General features: G+C 41.9%; 1 protein-coding gene across 1 annotated transcript in view; it reads left to right on the plus strand.

Moving 5' to 3' along the window:
• Positions 1–22,397, plus strand: part of AK8 (adenylate kinase 8) — a 218,719-nt gene that overhangs the window by 107,256 nt on the left and 89,066 nt on the right. Inside the window, exon 11 of the mRNA XM_003407485.4 lies at positions 18,772–18,913. Coding sequence (XP_003407533.2) covers positions 18,772–18,913 — 142 coding nt within the window. The remainder of the gene's footprint in view (positions 1–18,771; positions 18,914–22,397) is intronic.

The following is a 22,397-nucleotide window of genomic DNA, read 5'->3' on the forward strand; positions in this document are numbered from 1 at the left end:
ATTCTCCTTTGTAGGAGACCTTTCTTTTATCCCTGGCTGCTTTTAAAATTTTCTCTTTATCTTTGGTTTTGGCAAGTTTGATGATAATACGTCTTGGTGATTTTCTTTTTGGATCAATCTTACATGGGGTTCGATGAGCATCTTGGATAGATATCCTTTCGTCTTTCATGATGTCAGGGAAGTTTTCTGCCAACAGATCTTCAACTCTTCTCTCTGTATTTTCTGTTATCCCTCCCTGTTCTGGAACTCCAAGCACACACAAGTTATTCTTCTTGATAGAGTCCCAGTGATTCTTAGGGTTTCTTCATTTTTTAAAACTCTTTTACCTGATTTTTCTTCAACTATATTGGTGTCAATTGCCTTATCCTCCAACTCCCCCACTCTGCATTCCAATTGCTCGATTCTGCTCCTGTGTCTTCCTATTGAGTTGTCAGATTCTGTAATTTTACTGTTAATCTTTTGGATTTCTGAACGCTCTCTATGGATTCTTGCAGCTTATTAATTTTTCCACTATGTTCTTGAATAATCTTTTTGATTTTTTCAACTGCTTTATCAGTGTGTTCCTTGGCTTTTTCTGTAGATTGCCTTATTTCATTTCTGAGATCATCCCTGATGTCTTGAAGCATTCTGTAAATTAGTTTTTTATATTCTGCATCTGGCAATTCCAGGATTGTACCTTCATTTGGGAAAGATTTTGATTCTTTACTTTGGGGAGTTGTAGAAGCAATCATGGTCTGCTTCTTTATGTGGTTTGATATCGACTGCTGTCTCCGAGCCATCTATAAGATACTGTAATGATTTATTTTATATTTGCTCACTGAGTTTTATCTTGTTTTGCTTTCTGTCAATATACGTAGATGGGCTACTAGATTGTGCTGTCTTGATTGTTGTAGCCTTTGAATCACTTATGTCCTATTACCAGCTGGTTTGGCCTGTTACCAGATATATAAGCCTAAGAGTCTATTCACTATTCTTGTGTAGAATCTGATTTTCAGTCACCAAGTGTGTGGTGTAGACTGTCACCTATTTACTTAGAGGAGTAGTGGTGATAGGTGTGTGCACCAGATTCTAGTAGCAGCAGGGGGTCACACTCCGGGGGCGCAGGATGCTGACAGGCTTCCCCCAAGTGCCAGTGAGGTAGGTGTGTCTCTATTCCTAAAGCACTTTGGTGGGTGGGCTCTGCAGCTGTACCTTTGGCACCCAATGCATGTACCTCTACAGATTGGTAGGTGTCACTATCCTCAGACCCCTATGGCAGGAGGCTAGGTGGTTTGGGTGGAGCTTCAGCCCTCAGTTCCCCGTTGTGGGTCAATGAGGCCTCTTTTAATAGGTAGAGATATCAGACCTGGGAAACTTGTCTTTCCAGTAATCCCCTAAAACAATTACAGTCCAATCACTATCAGAATTGCCTTTGCATTATAATAGCCACCTTGTTGCCTGTAGGGATGAAAACCCAAGACTGTGGATCTCATATGCTTGGCTGGAGCTGGTTCTGTGTTTTTAGTCCGATTTCGGGAAGTCAGGGAAGGATTTTTGGTCCCTGGGTTTTTTGTAGCTGCTTCTCTCAGGCCAGGAGAATGGGTTAGGAAAAGACAAAAAAAAAAAAAAAAAAAAAACAAGCAAACAAAAAACTGCAGAGCACTTCACTCTCTGGCCCAGGAAATTCCAATGTTAATGAAGCCGCCAGGGAAGGGGAGGGGAGGGATCAGATATACAGGAGAGAGTAGCACCCAGGAATATAGACAAAGTTACTTATCTTGCTTGGTGAAGACTGTTTTATCTGAGATTCCTGAGGGGAGTGTAGCCCGTGTGCGTTGGCTGGGTCGAGATTGCCCCTGAGGGTCAGGCCCACGTCCTGTGCTTGTGCTGTCTCAGAAGCTGTGGTCAGTTCCTCTGCTTCCAGTCCAAAGCCCAGCGCCAAGGTTCCCCAGCTGGGACGCCGCACTCTAGGCTCCAAAACCAGTCATGGCCTCCCGGTGACTTCTCCTCCTGTCAGCCGCGTCGCTGCACTGCCTGTGTGCACTGGCTGGGCTTCCCCTGAGGTCACTTCTGGGGGCTAGGGCTGCGTCCCGTGTTTGCGCTGTCTCAAGATGCCGTGCTCAGCTCCCCTGTGCCCAGTCCAAAACCCGGCACCAAGGTTTTCTGCTGGGGATGCTGGCTCCAGGCTCTGAAAACAGTCGCTGCTTCCCCTTGGTTGCTTGTTCTCTCATTAGCCCCGTCAGTGTGCAGCCTGCTTGCGCTGGCTGAGTCTCTAAGGAGGTTACCCCAGGGGGCTAGGGGTTAGGGCTGTGTTCCGTGCCTGCCCCACCTCAGCAAGCCGCAATCAGCCCTGCCACTCTGCACCCGGGAACTGCGAGGGCTCAAGGCTGTGGCGCTGGTCGCCGGTTCCAGAAGCAGTCGCTGCTTCAGGGTGCAGCTTTTTGCTCCCCTGTCACTCAGGTCAACTCTTTAGATCTGCGTTTGATGGTCAGAGTTCGTAGATTGTCAAGTATGTGATCGATTCACTTGTTTTTCCGAGTCTTTGTTGCAAGAGGGATCCGAGGTAGCTTCTACCTAGTCTGCCGTCTTGGCCCCGCCTCCAAGTGCTTGATTTCTAACCAAAAGGTTGGGAGTTCGAACCCACCAGCTGCTCCGTGGGAGAAGGATGTGGCAGTCTGCTTCCATAAAGATTACAGCCTTAGAAACCCTAAGGGGCAGCTCTTCTCTGTCCTATAGGGTCTATATCAGTTGGGGTAGACTTGATGGCAATGAGTTTTTTTGGTAATGTTAATTAAAGGAGCCCTGATGATACAATGGTTAAACACTTGGCTGCTAATCTGAAGGTCAGTGGTTTGAACCCACCACCCGCTCTGTGGAAGAAAGATGTTACAGTCTGCTTCTGGAAAGATCACAGCCTTGGAAATCCTATGGGGCACTTCTTTTCTGTCTTACAGAGTTGCTATGAGTTGGAATTGACTGGATAGCAATGGCTATGGAAATATTGATTAGGTGTCAGGAATGGATAGGTTAAATGACTCCTCTGAAGTTTCACAGGATTACCCAGGACAGGGCAGATTTAGGTAAATATCCATGAACTGGTGGAGCTACAGAAGGATAGCTCCCACCCCAGGCCCTTCAAAGTGGGAGCCACCTTATGGGATGCAAGTACAGCCTTCCGAGATTTCATCCTTTGCCCCCTTGCTCTGGGTTCAAACCCTCCCACCAGTGAAAATTCAGTATGGTGTCTCGCAGGGGCCATTTCAGCCTCCTTTAGGCATCAAATTATGTCCTTCTTTTACATGAAAAATTGTAAATATATATAAAAAGTAATATAGTGTAATGAACCTGTGTGGACCCAACACAGTTCAGTATAATGAACTCACGAGTACTCATCAAGTAATCATGGTTACTCTTTTTTCATCCAGATCCCTCTCCACACACACACACACGCACACCCACACACACACACAAAAACAAAAAAAACCAACTCTGTCCTGGGCTCTTCACAGGATTATTTTGAAACAAATCTCAGATGTCAGCCCGTGTTCTCTGATTGTTTATTTACTTCATGAATAAGTTATGGTATGTAGATTAAAGGGTACCCAGAGAAGGGATTTCCCTTTGGTTATTTTCCGTTGTCACAGGTGAGAAAAGTCCTTTTTTTCTCTAGACCGCAAACACTTGAGGCATTGAAGAGCGTTCTGTTCTTTACAAATGGTACTGCTCGCTCACGCAAAGAGGGCTTATGAAGTGCGTACCATATGCTGGACACTATGCCAGGCACTGAGGTGTAGCAATGAGTGGGACTACTTTTATGGTGCTGACGGTGACTGGATGGGTGGGATAATGAATACTGCACTAATAATTACTTATTTGCAGTTGTGGTAAGTCCTTCCACGGAGAAGTGCTAACTTGAGAGCCCATGTTTTCCTGGCTCTTGAAGAGAGGGGCTTATTTTGACTTTGGCTCAAAGTTTTATCAGTGTAAGGTTTCACTTTCTTTCCCAATCTCCTGGAAACGTGACTTTTCCCTTCTCTGAAGTCCCTAGCCCTTCCTACCTCTCCTGTGTCCTTGTGCCTTTCCAGCTAGGATTGTCCTTGTCTCATCTCAACTCCAGGGCCTGAGCTCTGTGTGGGGAGAGATTGAGTCTCCTTTATGTAGCGTCAGCTAGATGTCGTCTCTCTTTCTCTCTCTCCCTTTACATACGTATGCTCTTATTTATCATAGATTATATTATACAAGCCATTCATTTACCTACTTTTTCTCCATTTGATATTCTGCTATAGGCCTCTTTCTAACTTAATAAATATAAATATACATAGCTTTTTAAAGTTTTTTTTATTGTACTTTAAATGAAGGTTTACAGAACAAACTAGTTTCTCATCAAACAGTTAATACACACGTTGTTCTATGACGTTGGTTAACAACTCCACAACATGTCAACACTCTCCCTTCTCAACCCTTGGTTCCCTATTACCAGCTTTCCTCTTCTCTCCTGCCTTGCAGTCCCTGCCTCGGGGCTGGTGTGCCCGTTTAGTCTTGTTTTGTTCCATGGGCCTGTTCAGTCTTTGGCTAAAGGGTGAACCTCAGAAGTGCACCTCAGAAGTGACCTCGTTAGTGAGCTGAAAGGGTGTCTGGGGGCCGTACTCTCAGGGTTTCTCCAGTCTCTGTCAGGCCAGCAAGTCTGGTCTTTTTTTGTGAGTTAGAATTTTGTTCAACATTTGTTACCAGCTCTGTCCAGGATCCTCTATTATGGTGGTAGCCAGGTACCATCCAGTTTTACTGGACTCAGTCTGGTGGAGGCCATGGTAGATGTGGTCCATTAGTCCTTTGGACTAATCTTTCCCTTGTATATTTAGTTTTGTTCATTCTTCCTTTCTCCCAAATGGGTGACACCAGTGGAGTATCCTAGATGGCCGCTCAAAGACTTTTAAGACCCCAGATGCTACTCAGCAAAGTAGAATGTAGAACATTACTCTTTATAAACTATGTTATGCCAGTTGAGCTAGATGTTCCCCGAGACCATGGTCCCCGCAGGCCTCAGCCCACCAATTCGGTCCCTCAGGGAGTTTGGATGTCTATGGAGCTACCATGACCTTGCCTTGTACAAGTTGTCCTGGCTTCTCCAGTATTGTGTACTGTCTTACCTTCTCCAAAGTTTCCACTTATCTATTGTCTATTAAGTATTTTTCCACCGCGCCCCCCCTTGTAACCATCAAAGATTGTTTCTTTTTTATGTAAAACTTTTTATGAGTTTTTACAGTAGTGGTCTCATACAATATTTGTCCTTTTGTGGTTGACTTATTTTACTCAGCATAATGCCCTTCAGATTCATCTATGTCATGAGATGCTTCACAGATTCATCATTGTTCTTTATTGTTGTGTAATAATACTCCATCGTGTGTACGCACTGCAGTTTGTTTATCCATTCCTCTGTTGATGGGCATCTCGGTTGTTTCCATCTTTTTGCTATTGTGAACAATGCTGCAGTGAACAGGGGTGTGTATATGACTATTCGTTTGATGGCACTTATTTCCCTAGGATATATTCCTAGGAGTAGGATTGCTGGATCATATGGTATTTCTATTTCTAGCTTTCTAAGGAAGGGCCATATCATTTTCCAAAATGGCTGTATCATTTTGGATTCCCACCAGCAGTGCATAAGAGTACAAATCTCCCTGCAGCCTCTCCAACATTTGTTATTTCCTGTTTTATTGATTTGTGCCAGTAATGCCGGAGTGAGATGGTATCTCATTGTGGTTTTGATTTACATTTCTCTAATGGCTAGAGGGAAGCCCTGCTGGTGTAGTGGTTAAGTGCTACGGCTGCTAACCGAAGGGTCAGCAGTTCGAATCCACCAGGCACTCCTTGGAAACTCTATGGGGCAGTTCTGCTCTGTCCTATAGGGTTGCTATGAGTCAGAATCGACTCAAGGGCACCGGGTTTGGTTTTTTTTTTTAAATGGCTAGAGATTGTGAGCATTTCCTCATGTGTCTGTTGGCTGCTTGAATGTCTTCTTTGGTGGAGTGTCTATTCATTTCCTTTGCCCATTTTTTAATTGCATTATTTGTCTTTTTGTTGTAGAGGTGTTAGATTTTCTTGTAGATTTTAGAGATTGGACCTTGGTCTGATTTGTAATAGCCAAAATTTTTTTCCCAGTCTGTAAGTTCTCTTTTTACTCTTTTGGTGGAGTCTTTTGGTGAGCATAAGTATTTAGTTTTTGGAAGATTCCAGTTATCTAGCTTATCCTCTGGAGCTTGCGTGTTGGTCGTGGTTTGTATCCTGTTATACGTTATTTTTTAAAAGATTGCATAGATGTATAGATGTCCTATCCTTTATTTAGCCTGTCCTCTATCTATGAACATTTTAGATGGTTTCCAATTGTCATTATTATAAACAACACTGAAATGGACATCTTTGTGTACTTTCCCATCTGTGCTGTTGTCTCTTAGGTGTAAATTCTTAGAAAGAGGATTGCTGAGTCAAAAGCCGTGTACATTTTAAATTTTGATGCAAATTCCCTCTAGAAAAATTGCATCATTTTGGATCTTTAGTAACTTTTCAGGAAAGTGCACATTTACTTACATCTTCACTGATTCTGGGTGTTATTAATGTTCCTAATCTTTACCAGAGTCCCTGGGTGGAGCAAACTTTAAGTGCTGGGCTATTAACCAAAAGGTCGTGATTTGAACTTACCCAGAGGTGCGTCAGAAGAAAAGCCTGTCGATCTGCTTCCAAAAGGTCACAACCATAAAAACTCTATGGAACACTATTCTATCCTGAAACACGTGAGGTCTCCATGAGTCAGAATTGACTGACAGCAATGAGTTTTAATCTTGCCAACTGACGGGCAAGAACCCCCAACTCTTTGTGTTTCTTTTTGGTTTTCCATTCCTCCCTCAAATCAGACTTCTCCCCAGCTGAGAAACTTTCCTGTGTTGGTATTTAAGTGGCTGAGGCAAGGGGTGCAAGTGCTTCCGGGCCGCTGGGCAATGAGGCCACAGAAAAGCGGGGAGCGTTCTGGGTAGGGAATCAATGTTCTGTCCCAGCCCTACCTCCAACTGGCTGGTTGACCATGTGCAGTTCACTTAAGCCATAACCTCCTCTGGCCTTGGTTTGCCAACTTTGAGATGAGGGAAGTTGATGAGATGGTCCTCCAGGCCCTTCCACTCTGAATCACCATGGCTCTAGGCCTCATGAGCAGCCCACTATTGCCCCAGAAGGCTGCGGTTCAGCCCATCAGATTTTACTGGGTACAGCTTAGTTTCTAATCAGGACCTGATTATTGGCGAAACAGATCAGAAAATATTGGCCAATCCAGTCCTCGCCCCCAAACAACTGATGCTTTAATGAGCCCCAGAGTATTGCTGGTCAGCAAGCTAATCACTCAATGGATCTGTACCAGCTCCCACAAGGGCAAGCTTATTTCAAACCTACTGCATGCTCCTAAAGTCAGATCCAAGCTCAGATGTTGAACTTCATGTTTGTAATATAAGCATCACATGTTCTTGTCCATGGCTTCATTGCAGTTGCCCATATGGGAATCCAGATACGCTTTTAGAAAGAGTTAAAATTAAAATACCTACACATCCCTTCAGAATACCTCTTATGGGTATGGCATCTTCTGCGAGTCATCTCTAGGCCCCACAACAGCCAGTGAGGCAAGTATCTCAGAGGAGGACACTGAGGTTCAGGGAGGGTCCACTGCTGGCAAGTGGAGGCCACGGGACCACAGGAATCTCAGCTCATACTTGCTCAAAGAAAGGAATTTGTTTAAGAGTAAGGTTTTCTGGGTTTTATTCTAAGGAACTCTAGTAAAAGCGCCAGGATTAATAATCCTCCTGTAACTCCTCCTTTAGAGTTCAGTCTGCCCATCTTCCCATTTTATAGATGGAGAGACTCAAGTTCAGCGTCTCAAAGCTGGTTGAAGTGGAACTGGAATTAGAACAGGGATGCCTAGGAGCCCTTTATCCACAGCCAACCTTTCTCTCCCACAGGGGCATCTGCTGGAAGTTTGCTTGTAGTGTATCTCAGGTAATCAGGATTCTCAAGGACTTGAAGGGTACTGGGCTTGTGGGGCCAACAAAAAAATGGTTTTAAAATGTAGAAAGCTAAAGCTTTTAGCAGTTAATTCTTATTCAAGAGTGCTCAGTCTGAGCTCTTTGCCGGCTTTACAGATGAGTCCATCCCTGCCTGTAGGAGCCCTCAATTCTGTAGTGGCTACTTTGAAAATGGCTGTAGATTAGCCACATCCTTGGGAGTGGGTTGGCTTTAGTCTTTAGAGACTCCAAGTGGGGACTCCACTGACTAACCTCACAAAATGAGCTTTCAATTTGCAAATGTGGCCAAGTGTATGTTCCCAGGCTTTCTGGTTCAGGATTCTGAGATGAACTCCCATATGTCCATTGAATAAATATGCACTGAGGGCCAATGTATGATCATTTCCAAGATGGCCTGTGTGTGGTTGAAGTCTCACTCCTTCCAGAAGGTTTGTCGGGACCTTTCCACTCTCACTTTCCACTGCCCTTCCATTCCACCACTCTGCTCCAGTCATACTGGCCATCTTTCTGTTCCTTGAAAAGCTAAGTTCATTTCAGTCTCAGGGCCTTTGCTATTGCTCTCTCTGCCTGGAACACTTTGTAGGTTGGACCCACCATTCAGATCTCAGTCAAATGTGACCTCCTCAGGGACCATCCTGGACCCAATCACACCAGCAGCCTCCCCCACACTATCTTTTGGTTTATTTTCTTCATAGTATTTATGCCTCTGTGAAATGGTTGTTTACCTGTGTATTGTTTGTCTCCCCTGCTAGGATATAAACTTCAAGAGGACAGAACCCTTGGCAGTCTTGCTTGCCATGTATCCCAGCATCAAACACAGAGCCTGGCACAGGACGGATGTTCAGTAATTATTCATTGCATGAATCATTGGGAAAGGCTTACTTCTACATTAGTTTCTTATTTAGGTGAAAATATTCATAAATATTTAGAAGTAGACCTGGATTGGAAAGCTCTATGGCAGGTTCTTAACCCACATTGTTAAGGTTTTATATTTACGTATTTACCCTGAGGGGAAGCACATGAGATCAGAGAACAGGCTAATTATTTACCCACATAGTGATCTTAGCACTGGATCTCCATGCCCCAGTCCCACACAGGGTGACGCAGTGACAGCCAGATATACTCTATGTATGCATGTTGTTGTTAGGCGCTATTGAGTCAGGGTCTAGTCCCTCCTGGTAGCACATTCAAAGTACTTAAGATGAAGTCTCCCCATCCTCACTTCTAAGGAACATTCTGGCTGTACTTCTTTCAAGCCAGATTTGTTTATTCTTCTGGAAGTCCATGGTATAGTCAATATTCTTTGCCAACACCATAATTCAAAGGTATCAATTATTTGGTCTTTGTCTTAGTTATCTACTGCCGGTATAACAGATATGCCACAAGTGGATGGCTTTAAAACAAATTTATTTTCTCACAGTTTATGAGGCTAGAAGTCTGAATTCAAAGTGCTGGCTCTAGGGGAAGGCTTTCCCTCTCTGTTGGCTCTGGAAGGGGTCCTTGTTTGTTCAGCTTCTGCTTCCAGCTTCCTTGGAGATCTGCATGTGTCTTGGCATCTATCTTACCCCATCTTTGCTTCTTTCTCTTGCTTGTTTAATCTCTTTTGTATTCAAAAGAGATTGACTTCAGGCAAACTCTACACTAATATTGGAGCCCTGGTGCTCAGTGGTTAAGAGCTATGTCTGCTAAACATAAAGGTCAGCAGTTTGAATCCAGCAGCCACTTTTTGGAAACCCTCTAGGGCAGTTCTACTCTGTCTTACAGGGTCAGTATGAGTTGGAATTGATTTGATAGCAAGGGGATTCTACACTAATACTGTCTCATTAACATAACAAAGACAACCCATTCCTAAATGGGATTATAACCACAGGCATAGAGGTTAGGATTTATAATACATATTTTTGGGGGACACAATTTAATCTATAGCATTCCACCCTTACAAAAACCCACTGCCCTTATATATACTACCTTAAAGGCCCCCCAAAATTCATGTCCTTGCCACATGCAAAACACATTTACCCATCACATCATCCCAAAAGTCTTAAATCTATTCCAAGTCCAAAGTCTCATCTTCTGAATCCCCTAAGTCAAATATTGGTGAAACTTTAGGCGTATTCCATTCAGGGACAAAATTCCTCTTCATCTGTGAACCTGTGAAATCCAGATTACAGGTTATCTGCTTCCAAAGGACAATGGTAGAACAGACACAAGGTAGACATTTCTATTACAAATGGGATAAATTGGAGGGAAAAAAGGGATAACGGGCACCAAACAAGTCCAAAACCCAGCAGAACAATTTACATTAGTCTCAAGTCTTGACAGTTATCCTCTGTTCTCTGAGACCATCTGGACAATGGCCCTGCCCTTCAGACTCTGGGTGTTGGCCATGTTCTCTGGATTCTGGGTAGAGACCCCTTGGCCCTGGGCTCCAGCTTGCCTTCCATGGCTGCTGGGGCAGCAACTCTGTTCCCTCAACTTTGGACAGCTGTATTCTCCTTGTCAATCTGAGTGGTGACCCCACTGTCTGGGGTCCTGCAAGCCCCGTTCTTCTGCCCCTTGGGCATAGCAGCCCCACCCCTCATTTTTGAATGGCAGCCCCATCTTCCTGGCACACCTTAATGGCAGACCCACACTCTGGAACCAAGTTGGCAAAGATCTGACTCTTTGACACCTAGGAGGCTGCGACCTCACCCTCTGAAACCGAGAAGACTCTGCTCCTTCCAACAGTTCTGCTGATCTCCAAGCTGCCCCAGGTGTGGTCCTTTTCTTTTCTTGGAGGACAACAAATGTAGCTCCTTTGACCTGTTTCCTGCCTGTAGAATTCCAAGAGGCAGACAGCATTCTTTCCTTTCATTCTTTCTCTGTCTCCTTCAGTTTAAGATGATGGATTTTCTGCTGTGGTAGTTGGTTAGATCCATCAAAGACTTCATTTCTTTAACAAAAGATTGCGTAGCCACATCCTTGGTGAACATTCTAGGACACGTGTCCTTAGTTTGTACAATGGAATTTTCCAAATCTTTAAGCTCTATTTTCATTTTGCACAGTTCATTTTTAAGTCTATCTCTTTCACGTTTTACTGTAAGAGGCAAGGAGAAACCATGGAGCCCCTTGAAGATCTTCCTTCAAAGTTTCATCAGCCAGACAAGTTGTGTGCCGCTGCAGAAGAAGCAATCACCCTTTCTCCGCTGTCCAATCACATGTTCCTCATCTTCTTTTAAAGCCTCCCCAGAAGCGCATTTAACACCCATACTTCTAGCAACATCCTGTTGCTGGTGCCATACGTGTTCTCTGAGATGACGGAGACTTTCTCTATAGCTCTCCTCACTTCCTTGTGAACCTTCACGAGAATTGCCTTTGATGTCCATAATTCTACCAATGATCCCCTCACGATAATCTAGGCTTTTACTACTAGGTACCTAAAAACTCTTCCAGCCTCTACCCAATTCCCAAACTGCTTCTACGTTTTAGATATCTGTTAGAGCAGCACCCTGCGCCTCTGGGACCAAATTCTGTCTTAGTTATCTAGTGCAGAAATACCACAAGTGGATGGGTTTAAAACAGAAATTTATTTTCTCACAGTTTAGGAGGCTAGAAGTCTGAATTCAGAGTGCTGGCTCTAGGAGAAGGCTCTGGAGGAAGGTCCTTGTCTCTTCACCTTCTGCTAGCTGCTTCCTTGGAGATCTCCATGTGTCTTGACACCTATCTTAACCCATCTCTGCTTCTTGTTTGTTTAATCTCTTTTGTATCTCAAAAGAGATTGACTTAAAACACACCTTACACTAATTCTGTCTTGTTAACAAAAACAACCCATTCCCAAATGGTATTCTAACCACAAGCATAGAGGTTAGGATTTACAACACATATTTTGGGGGGACACCGTTCAATCCATAACAGCCTTCTTTATTCACTGTCCAGCTTTTGCATGCATATAAGGCGATTGAAAATACCATGGCTTCGGTCAGGCGCACCTCAGTCCTCAAAGTGACATCTTTGCTTTTTAACACTTTAAAGAGGTCTTTTGCATCAGATTTGCCCAATGCAATACGTCATTTGATTTCTTGACTGCTGCTTTGATGAGCATTCATTGTGGATCCAAGTAAAATGAAATCCTTGACAATTTCAATATTTTCTCTGTTTATCATGATGTTATTTATTGGTTCAGTTGTAAGGATTTTTGTTTTCTTTATATTGAGGTATAATCCCTACTGAAGGCTTTGATCTTTATTGATAAGTGCTTCAAGTCCTCTTCACTTTCAGCAAGCAAGGTTGTGTCATTTACATATTGATGATTGTTAGTGAATCTTCCTCCAATCCTGATGCTTCGTTCTTATTCATATAGTCCAGGTTCTCAGACTATTTGCTTAGTATACAGATTGAATAAATATAGTGAAAGGATGCAGCCCTAACGCACACCTTTCCTGATTTTAAGCCATGCAGCATCCCCTTGTTCTGTTCTAATGACTGCCTTTTGGTCTATGTACAGGTTCTGCATGGCACAATAGTGTTCTGGAATTCCCATTCTTCACAATGTTATCCATAATTTGTTATGATTTACCCAGTTGAATGCCTTTGCATAGTCAATAAAACACAGATATTCTCTTCCTGATATCCTCTGCTTTTAGCCGAGATCCATCTGACACCATCAAAGATATCCCTCGTTCCACACCCTCTTCTGAATCCAGCTTAAAGCTTTCACACTTCTCTATCAATGTCCTGCTGCAACCGTTTTTGAATTATCTTCAGCAAAGTTTTACTTGTGTGTGATATTAATGAAATTGCTCAGTATGGAAGAGATTAATATTTGTGGCCATTCCAAAGAAAGGTGATCCGACAGTATGTAGAAATTACTGAACATTATCATTATTGAACTCTATGTATACAGGGGTCTGTGTCACAAGAGAGGAACCCCAGAATTATGAATCTTGGAGCTTATATAGGACAGCTGGCAATGCTGCCCCTTCTCCCTTCTGGAGAGATAGACTGACCTTTGCTGTAGAATGTAAACAAATCCTCTCCAGGAGAAGGTCACTAGGTTTATAAACCCTGCAATGTAAACAAATAACCTTAACTTCCAAGACTTGTTTGCCAGTTAATCATCCTTTAACTCAGATGCCAGCAATCTTTGTTTGGAAATCCCTGTGTGGAAGCCTGAAACTATTCATGAAGCATTGTTTCCCTACACATACCTTCTGAATTAAAAAATAATAGTCACCATCTTTGAGTGTCTGCGACATGCCTGGAACTTCATATACAGTGCTAACCCTGTCACGATAGGTATTGTTATCCCCTTTGCAGATGAGGAAGTTTAGACTCTCTGAGGCTGACCTTACTCACAGCCAGGGAACTACCCTGGTTGCATATGGGGATGGTACCTTGTCAAGGTCAGGGAAACATCAGTCAGCTCATAAGGGCAAGGCTGAGATGAGACCCTAGATCTGTGAGAGCCCCAAGCCCATGTTCTTTCCTTTCCACCCACTTGCCCTCTCCAAAGTTGGTAAAGTGGTTTAAACATGTTTGTCTTAGTTGCAGGGAAATTTTTGAAAAGGGGAGGCTCCTTGATTATTCATTGTATACCTACTATGCACCAGGCACCAAGTTGGACACTGAAAAATGAAATAATGAGATAGACACCATCTTTTGTCTTCATGGGATCCACAGTCTCTAGTGAGAGGCAGGCATTAAACAAAGAATTACCCAGACAAAAGAATTGAAAGCAGGAACTCAAATAGATCCTTATGCACCAATGTTCATCGCAGCATTATTCCTAATAGCCAAAAGGTGGAGACAACTCAAATGTCCATCAGCAGATGGATAAATTAAATGTGGTGTATCCTTACAATGGGATATTGTTCAGCCATAAAGAGAAATGACGTGCTAATACAGGCTACAACATGAATCAGCCTTGAAAACATTACGCTGAGTGAAGTTAGTCAGACACAAAAGGACAAAGATTGTATGATCCCACTTATATGAAATATTTAGAATAGGCAAACACATTGAGACAAAGGTTTATTAGTGGTTACCATGGGCTGGGGGAAGGGAGGAAATGGAGAGTTATTGCTTAAGGGGCACTAAGTTTCTTTTTAAGGTGATGAGAAACATTTGGAAATGGATAGTGGTGATGGCTACATAACATGGTGAATATAATTAATGCTACTACTGAATTTTGCACTTAAAACTTGTTAAAATGGCAAATTTTTTTTTTACTGCACTTTAAGTGAAAGTTTACAATTCCAGTCAGTTTCTCATACAAAAGCTTATACACACATTGTTATGTGACCCTAGTTGCTCTCCCTACAATGTGACAGCACACTCCTTCTCTCCGCCCTGTATTTCCTGTGTCCATTCAACCAGCTCCTGTCTTCCTCTGCTTTCTCATCTCACTTCCAGACAGAAACTGCCCACATAGTCTCACGTGTCTATTTGAGTCAAGAAGCACACTCCTCACCAGTATCATTTTATATCTTACAGTCCAGTCTAATCTTTGTCTGAAGAGTTGGCTTCGAGAATAGTTTTAGTTTGGGGTGACAGAGAGTCTGGGACCATGACCTCTGGGGTACCTCCAGCCTCAATCACACCATTAAGTCTGGTCTTTTTACTAGAATTTGAGGTCTGCATCCCACTTTTCTCCTGCTCCATTAGGGATTCTCTGTCCTGTTCCCTGTCAGGGCAGTCGTTGGTAGTAAGCTGGGCACCATCTAGTTCTTCCGGTCTCAGCCTAATGGAGTCTCTGGTTTATGTGGACCTTTCTTTAAGTGGCGTAGTGGTTAAGTGCTATGGCTGCTAACCAAAAGGTCGGCAGTTTGAATCCACCAGGCACTCCTTGGAAACTCTATGGGGCAGCTCTACTCTGTCCTATAGGGTCGCTATGAGTCAGCATTGACTCGATGGCAATGAGTATGGTTTTGGTTTGGTTTTCTTTATCTTGGGCTCATATTTTCCTTGTGACTTTGTTGTTTTTCCTTTTCCTTTGCTCCAGGTGGGTTGAGACCAATTGATACATCTTAGATGGCCATTCACTAGCTTTTAAGACCCCAGATGCCACTCACCAAAGTGGTATGCAAAACGTTTTCTTAATACACTTTGTTATATCAGTTGACCTAGTTGCTCCTGAAACCATGGCCCCTAGGCCCCCACCCCTGCCACTCTTCCTTGAAGTGTTTGGTTGTATTCAGGAAACTTCTTAGCTTTTTGATTAGTCCAGTTGTGCTGACTTCCCCTGTATTGTGTGTTGTCCTTCCCTTTACCTAAAATAATTCTTGTCTACTATCTAATTAGTGAATACCTCTCTCCCTCCCTTCCCCCCCAACCCTCGTAACCATCAGAGAATGTTTTCTTCTTTTCTTTTTTTAATATTTTTATTGTGCTTTAAGTGAAAGTTTACAAATCAAGTCAGTCTCTCATACAAAACCTTATATACACCTTGTTACTCCTAGTTGTACTCCCCCTAGTGAGACAGCATGTTCCTTCTCTCCATCCTGTGTTTCCATGTCCATTCAGCCAGCTTCTATGCCCCCCGGCCTTCATATCTCCCCTCCAGACAGGAGCTACACCCATAGTTTCATGTGTCTGCTTGATCCAAGGAACCCACTCCTCACCAGTACCATTTTCTGTCTTATAGTCCAATCCAATCCCTGTCTGAAGAGTTGGCTTTGGGAATGTAAACCTTTTCTTAAGTTCTTATAATAGTGGTCTCATACAATATTTGTCCTTTTCTGAGTGGCTAATTTCATTCAGCATAATGCCTTCCAGGTTCCTCCATATTATAAGATTTTTCATGGATTCATTGTTGTTCTTTATTGTTGTATAGTATTCCATTGTGCGAATATAGAATGATTTGTTTATCCATGCATCCGTTGATGGGCACCTAGGGTGTTTCCATCTTTTTGCTGTTGTAAACACTGCTGCAGTGAACATGAACATGCGTGTGCATGTATCTATTCATGTGAAGGATCTTATTTCTCTAGGATATATTGCAATGAGTGGGATTGGTGGATCATATGGTAGTTCTATTTCTAGCTTTCTAAGGAAGTGTAAAATGGCAAATATTTTTATACATATTTTACTGCAATATTTTTTAAAAATAATTACTCAGAGTTACTAACAAGAGTGTCAAATACTAAGAAGGAGAAGAAGTCCAGATGCTAATCTGGGCTGGAGACCAGGCTCCAAGCCTTCCCTGAGAAGCGAACTGTGGGCATTGGTCCAAAGGCTGAGTCCAAAGGCTTGCCCAAGGCAAAGTGTGAGGGAAGGATGTTCTGTAGGGAAGGGAGATGAAGAGATGGGGGAGATTCACTTAGGAAAGAGGCAGGATCCAGACCTTGCAGGGCCCTGTCAGTCATGAGGCAAAGCCTACTCTTTATCCTCAGAGCACTGGGGAACCAGTGAAGGCTTTTAAACAGTAGAAGAAACAGGAATAGATGTGTTAACTTCTGATTCAGGTTAGATAGCCAGATACTTTTTTTTTAAATAATACTGTGTTTTTGGTGAAAGTTTATACAGCAGATTAGGTTGCCATTTAATAATTTCTATACATGTTGTTCGGAAACCCTGGTGGCATAGTGGTTAAGTGCTATGGCTGGTAACCAAAACGTCGGCAGTTCGAATTCACCAGGAGCTCCTTGGAAACTCTATGGAGCAGTTCTCCTCTGTCCTATAAGATCACTATGAATTGGAATCGACTCGACGGCCACGAGTTTGGTGTTTTTTTGTTTTTTTTTTTTAATACCTATTGTTCCATGACATTGGTTACATTTTTTCGCAATGTATCAATGTTCTCATTATTTCCATTCTGGTTGTTCCATTTCCATTAATCTAGTTTCCCTGTCCCCATTACCTTCTCGTCTTTGCTGTAGGGTAAATGTTGACCATTTGGTCTTGTATAGATGATTTTTTAAAGGAGCACAGTAATCATGGGTGATATTGTTTACTTTATGAGCCAATCTGTTATTTAGCTGAAAGCTGACGTCCAGGAGTGGTTTCAGTTCCAAGGTTAAAGGGTATCTCAGGGGTTCCTCTAGTCTCTACCAGTCCAGTAAGTCTGGCCTTTTTTTTTTTTTAAGAATTTGAGTTTTGGTCTATATTTTTCTCCCATCCTATCTGGGACCATCTATTGTGCTCCTGGTCAGAACGGTTGGTACTGGTAGCTGGACACCATCTAGTTCTGGTCTTAGGATAGATGAAGACGTAGTTCATGTAGGCTGTTAGTCCTGTAGAGTAGTTTCTTCTTTGTATCTGGTTTTCTTTTCTTTCTTGTGCTCCAGGGACCAGTAGTTGTATCTTAGATGGCCATTTGTAAGTTTTTAAGACCCCAGATGCTACTCACCACACTAGGATGTAGATAGCCAGATGCTCTTGTTAGAGCAAAAACCCCTTTCTGCTCTTTCCCAAAGACCAGGAAAGAAAGGTGAAAGATGTGAGAAAACAAATTCAGGAAAATGTAAATTCCTTAGAATAAGGTTTATGGTTCTTTAGTGCAAAGGAGCCCTAGTGGCACAGTGGTTAAGTGCTCGGCTATTAATCGAAAGATTGGCAGTTGAAACCCATCAGCCAGAAAGATGTGACAGTCTGCTTCAAATAAAGATTACAGCCTTCGAAACCCTAGGGGGCAGTTTTACTCTGTCCTATAGTGTCGCTATGAGCCGGGATCGACTCAATGGCAACAAGTTGATTACAAAGGCAATAACCCAGCAAGTCACCGCCATGGTGGAAAGCAGCTGTTACTGATTTTTCTGTGTCTCTCACCTTTACATTCACCTGGGTATCAGCCTGGGCAGCCTGTCTAAAGATTTCAAATGTAGGCATTAGGGTGACTTGCCTGACCCACAGACAGTTCATAGGAGGGAAGCTGTGAACCTCTAAAGAGGCTGTGAAGTGCTCTGTCGCTGTAACTCTAGCAAACCACCTCACCTTGGGGCCCGCAATCATAGCAAACAATTGTAATATTTACCAAGTATTTCTGGGAAAATGAGTGCAAAGTGCAGGAAATGCAGTGCAAATTGCTAGAACGCAGTACATTAGCAACATATGATATTTAATAAGTCTGGGAAGAGAGGTATAAATTTCAGAGAAATGTCAATTGTGGTAATGTAAACAAGAGGCTTCTCTCAATATTTCATTTTCCGTATGACTTTATTTCAGTCTCTGGTTATAACTAGAGCTGATGTTCTTGAGAGAGATTTAGTTCTAAACATCAAAGAGGGGCCAATTAGGGGAAGAAAGGGAGTGACCATTGCTGGTGGATTGTAACTAGCAGAGAGCACTGGGAGAACTAATGCGGTACCGATTGGGTAAAATGAAGACTTCAGCTGGGGCTTGGTGTATTTATGTGAAAAGTCTTTTGATACAAAAACCAGATCCTTGAGGGGAAAAATAACTGCCCATATATCACTAGATGGTGGGCACTACCCTGGCTGTAGCTGGGGATGGTACCTTGTCAAGATCAGGGAAAGGTCAAGGTCACCCAGTGCTCCAATGCTTTTCCAATCTCAGGCAGCCATGTTACTCCTTCTTTGGGTCGTGGAGGAACATGGAAAATGGGCATCCACAGCCTTCTCCATGTGGTTCCAAGTGGCTCCACCTAAACCTGACCCTTCACCAGTTCACTCTGTGTTCAAATAAAGGTAGCAAGCCCACGGGCCACTAAACCAGAGGACCCTCCCTGACATTCTCTGTTTAGCCAGGACAGGTGCCTAGAGCAGTGGAGTGATCACTTGTCCTCCTTTCTCTCCAGTCCCTGACAACATCATCTTGAAGGTCTTGACCAAGCGCCTGAACCAACAGGACTGCATTCAGAGAGGGTGGGTGATACATGGCTACCCGCGGGACCTGGACCAGGCACATCTGCTGGAAAGCCTGGGCCACAAGCCCAACAGGTAAGGTGTCCTTGGCCAGAGGGCCTCCTGGGAAGGTCTCTGCCACTGAGTGTCCTTCCATAGCCCCGGTGGACACCTTGATCTTAGCTCAGGGAGACCCATACTGGGCCTCTGACCTACAGCATACAGGTTACAAGAGCTTTTACATGTTCCTAAAATGGAATGTCTCTTAGACTCCCACCCCGCACCCCCATGTGCCTGTGAACTAGGAGTCAAGTTTGGGTTCAAATCCTGCATTCCTTGTAGAATTGTTATGCGAATCAACTTATCTTTTCTTCTACTATTTTTACAGTTTCATTTTTCACATTTAAATCTTTGATATAACTGATAGTTATTTTGATGTAGGTATGCAGTATGAGTCTACCCAGTTAGCTATTTATTTCAAAAACCAATTGTTGAACACTGGGTCCTTCCTCCACTAAATTGAACTTTAGAGCACACCAGTATTATATATATACTTGGGCTATTTCTGAACTTTCTATTGTTTTCCACATATCTATTTCTACAGTAGTACTACACTGTTTAACTATTTTAGTTTTATCATATACTCAATAGCCAATATAAGACAAAGCCCTCTAATTACTCTTCTTTATTGGTTATTTTTATATATTTATTATCCAGATGAACACTATAATAATTTTACCATATATAAAAGAAAAAATACAATTGAAATTTTCACCGGAATTACCTTAGATTTATAGACCAACCTGTTGCAGCTTGACCTGACTATGTTCTATGTCTTTAGTGACACCGTAGTTGTTAGGTGCCGTTAAGTTGGTACCAACTCGTAGTGACCTTATGTGTAACAGAACAAAATGTCCAGTCCTATACCATCTTAGTGATCATTGGTATGCTTGAGTCCATTGTTTTGGCTATTGTGTCAATCCAAGTCATTGAGGGCTTCACCTATGAAAACCTTAGTGAATCCTTCCACACTTTATATTGGGGCTCAGATATTTCATTTTAAGCGTATTTCTAAATATTATAATATCTGTTGTTGTTCTTATCAATATTGTGATAAGATCTTTTCATCTGTTTTACTTTCTAACTGGATATTTCAGGAATATAGGAAAGATACTGACTTTGGTTCTTTATTTTGTACCCCTGCCTCCTTCAAGAGCTCTCTTACTGTTTCTTATAGTTTTTCATTTGATCTTTGGGGGGTTTTCAAGTGAATGATCATGTCTTCTATAAATATTGATTCTTTTGCCTCTTCCTCTTCAATATTTGTGCTTTTCGTTTTACTCTTTTTCTTAATTGCACTGGTCAGTACTTCCAGAACAGTGTTAGGCAGTATCATGTTTGACAGGTGTGTTTTTTTCCTGACCTAAAGGGCTGTCCTAGTGTTCTGCCATTAAGGCTTATATAATGTTTATAAAGTTAAAATATAGCTCTTTGAGTTTAAAATATCTCATAGATGTTGAATTCTATTAAAGACCTTGTCATGGGTTGAACTGTGTCCCCCAAAAATATCTGTCAATTTGGCTAGGCCATCATTCCCAGTATTGTGTGATTGTCCACCATTTTGTCATCTGATATGATTTTCCTATGTGTTGTAAATCCTATCTCTGTGATTTTGATAAGATGGAATTAGCAGCAGTTAAATTAATGAGGCAGGACTCAATCTACAAGATTGGATTATGTCTTGAGCTGATCTCTTTTGAGATATAAAAGAGAGAAGCCAGCAGAGAGACAGGAGGACCTCATAACTATTAAGAAAGTAGTACCTGGAGAAGATCGTGTCCTTTAGACCTGGGATCCCTGCACTGAGAAGCTCCTAGTCCAGGGGAAGATTGATGACAAGGACCTTCTTCCAGAACCCACAGAAAGAGAAAGCCTTCCCCTGGAGCTGATACCCTGAATTCCAATTTTGAGCCTCCTAGACTGTGACAAAATAAATTTCTCTTTGTTAAAGCCATCTACTTGTAGTATTTCTGTTACAGCAGTCCTAGATAAATAACTAAAGCAGACTTCTTCAGGATCTTTTAGGAAATTAAATGTTTTTTTCTTTTTTGCCATATTAACATGAATTATTTAATAGATTTTCTAACAATAAGTTAGCCTTTCATTCCCAGAATAACTCTCACTTGGTCATGATATATTATTCTTTCAATATATTACTCATGGCAGGCAGAATTTTGATCCCCTTTGTTCCCTGATACCATGCCCATGAATATCTTATGTTGCATGGGAAAACTGCTTTGCAGGTATGATTAAAGTTATTGGCCAATTGACCTTAAAATAGGGAGGTTATCCTGGATTATCTATCTGAATGGGCCCACTGTAATCATATGGGCTCTTAAGCCAAACTTTCTCCTGACTGAGGACAGAAAAGGAAATCAGAGAGATTACAAGCATGAGAAGGATTTGACGCACCATTGCTGGCTCAAAGATGGAGGGGGCATGTGGAAAGCATGAGAAAGAAATAGATTCTTCCAACAACCAGTGAGCTTGGAAAAAGACCCCCGCCTACCCTAGTGGATACCTTGATCCCAGCGAGACCTGTGCTGAACTTTTGACCTACAGAAACTGTGAGCTAGTAAATTTGTGTTTGTGTGTGTTTTTTAAGCATCTAAGTTTATGGCAATTTGTTATGGCAGCAATCAAACACTAATATACTGCTGAATTATATTTGCTACATTTTTTTTCATTAATATGCATATTGTAGTGTGGGCCTGAAAATTTGTGTGTGTGTGTGTACTTTGTCAGAGTATTAGTATTCGTGATATGATAATTTCACAAATTTTCCTACTTTCTCCACATCTAGAATAGTTTTAAAACTTCAGTAGTAACCGTTCCTTGAAACTGGCACCTTGGAGGAGAGAGAGCCTGTTAACAGTTTGATTTTATTCATGGTATTTGGTCAATTTGAACTTCCTTTCTTGTGTAATTGGTCTTTTCCTAGAAAATGATCCCTTTCGTCACTGCCTTTAAATGTTTTAACATAATTTTCAAATCTTTTTTTTTTAAATTTTTTTTTATCTGTGGTTATTTCCTCTTTATTATTGTGAATTTTATGTATTTCTGTTTTCTTTTTGAGGATTAATTTAACTAGTAGATTGTCTTTCTTATGGATTTTTTCACCAATAGATGGCTTGGGTTTATTTATCAATCTACTGTTTTCCCTGTATTCTTTATTCATGAATTTCTGCTTCTCTTTATTAATGATTTCTCCTTGTGTTGGGTTTCTTTGGTTCTTTTTCTCAAATTATGAGCAAAGTGCATAATTCACTTGTTTTCTGTTATTTCTTGTTTGATACTGAAAATGTTTAAGACTTTGAAGTGTCTTCTCTTTATAACCTTAGCCATGTCCCATATTTTTGATGTATACTGTTTTCATTATTTATTTATTCTTTTTAGATATTCTAAATGTATGGTTAAACTTTCTCTTTCATCTGAGAGGTATTTAGTTGAGTTTTAAAATTTCCAGCTATTGTTGCTCTTGTTTCAACTTTCATTATTAGTTTCTCAATTTTAGTGCAGA

This window comes from Loxodonta africana, chromosome 9, assembly GCF_030014295.1.
Source record: "Loxodonta africana isolate mLoxAfr1 chromosome 9, mLoxAfr1.hap2, whole genome shotgun sequence".
Classification (NCBI taxonomy): Eukaryota; Metazoa; Chordata; class Mammalia; order Proboscidea; family Elephantidae; genus Loxodonta; species Loxodonta africana.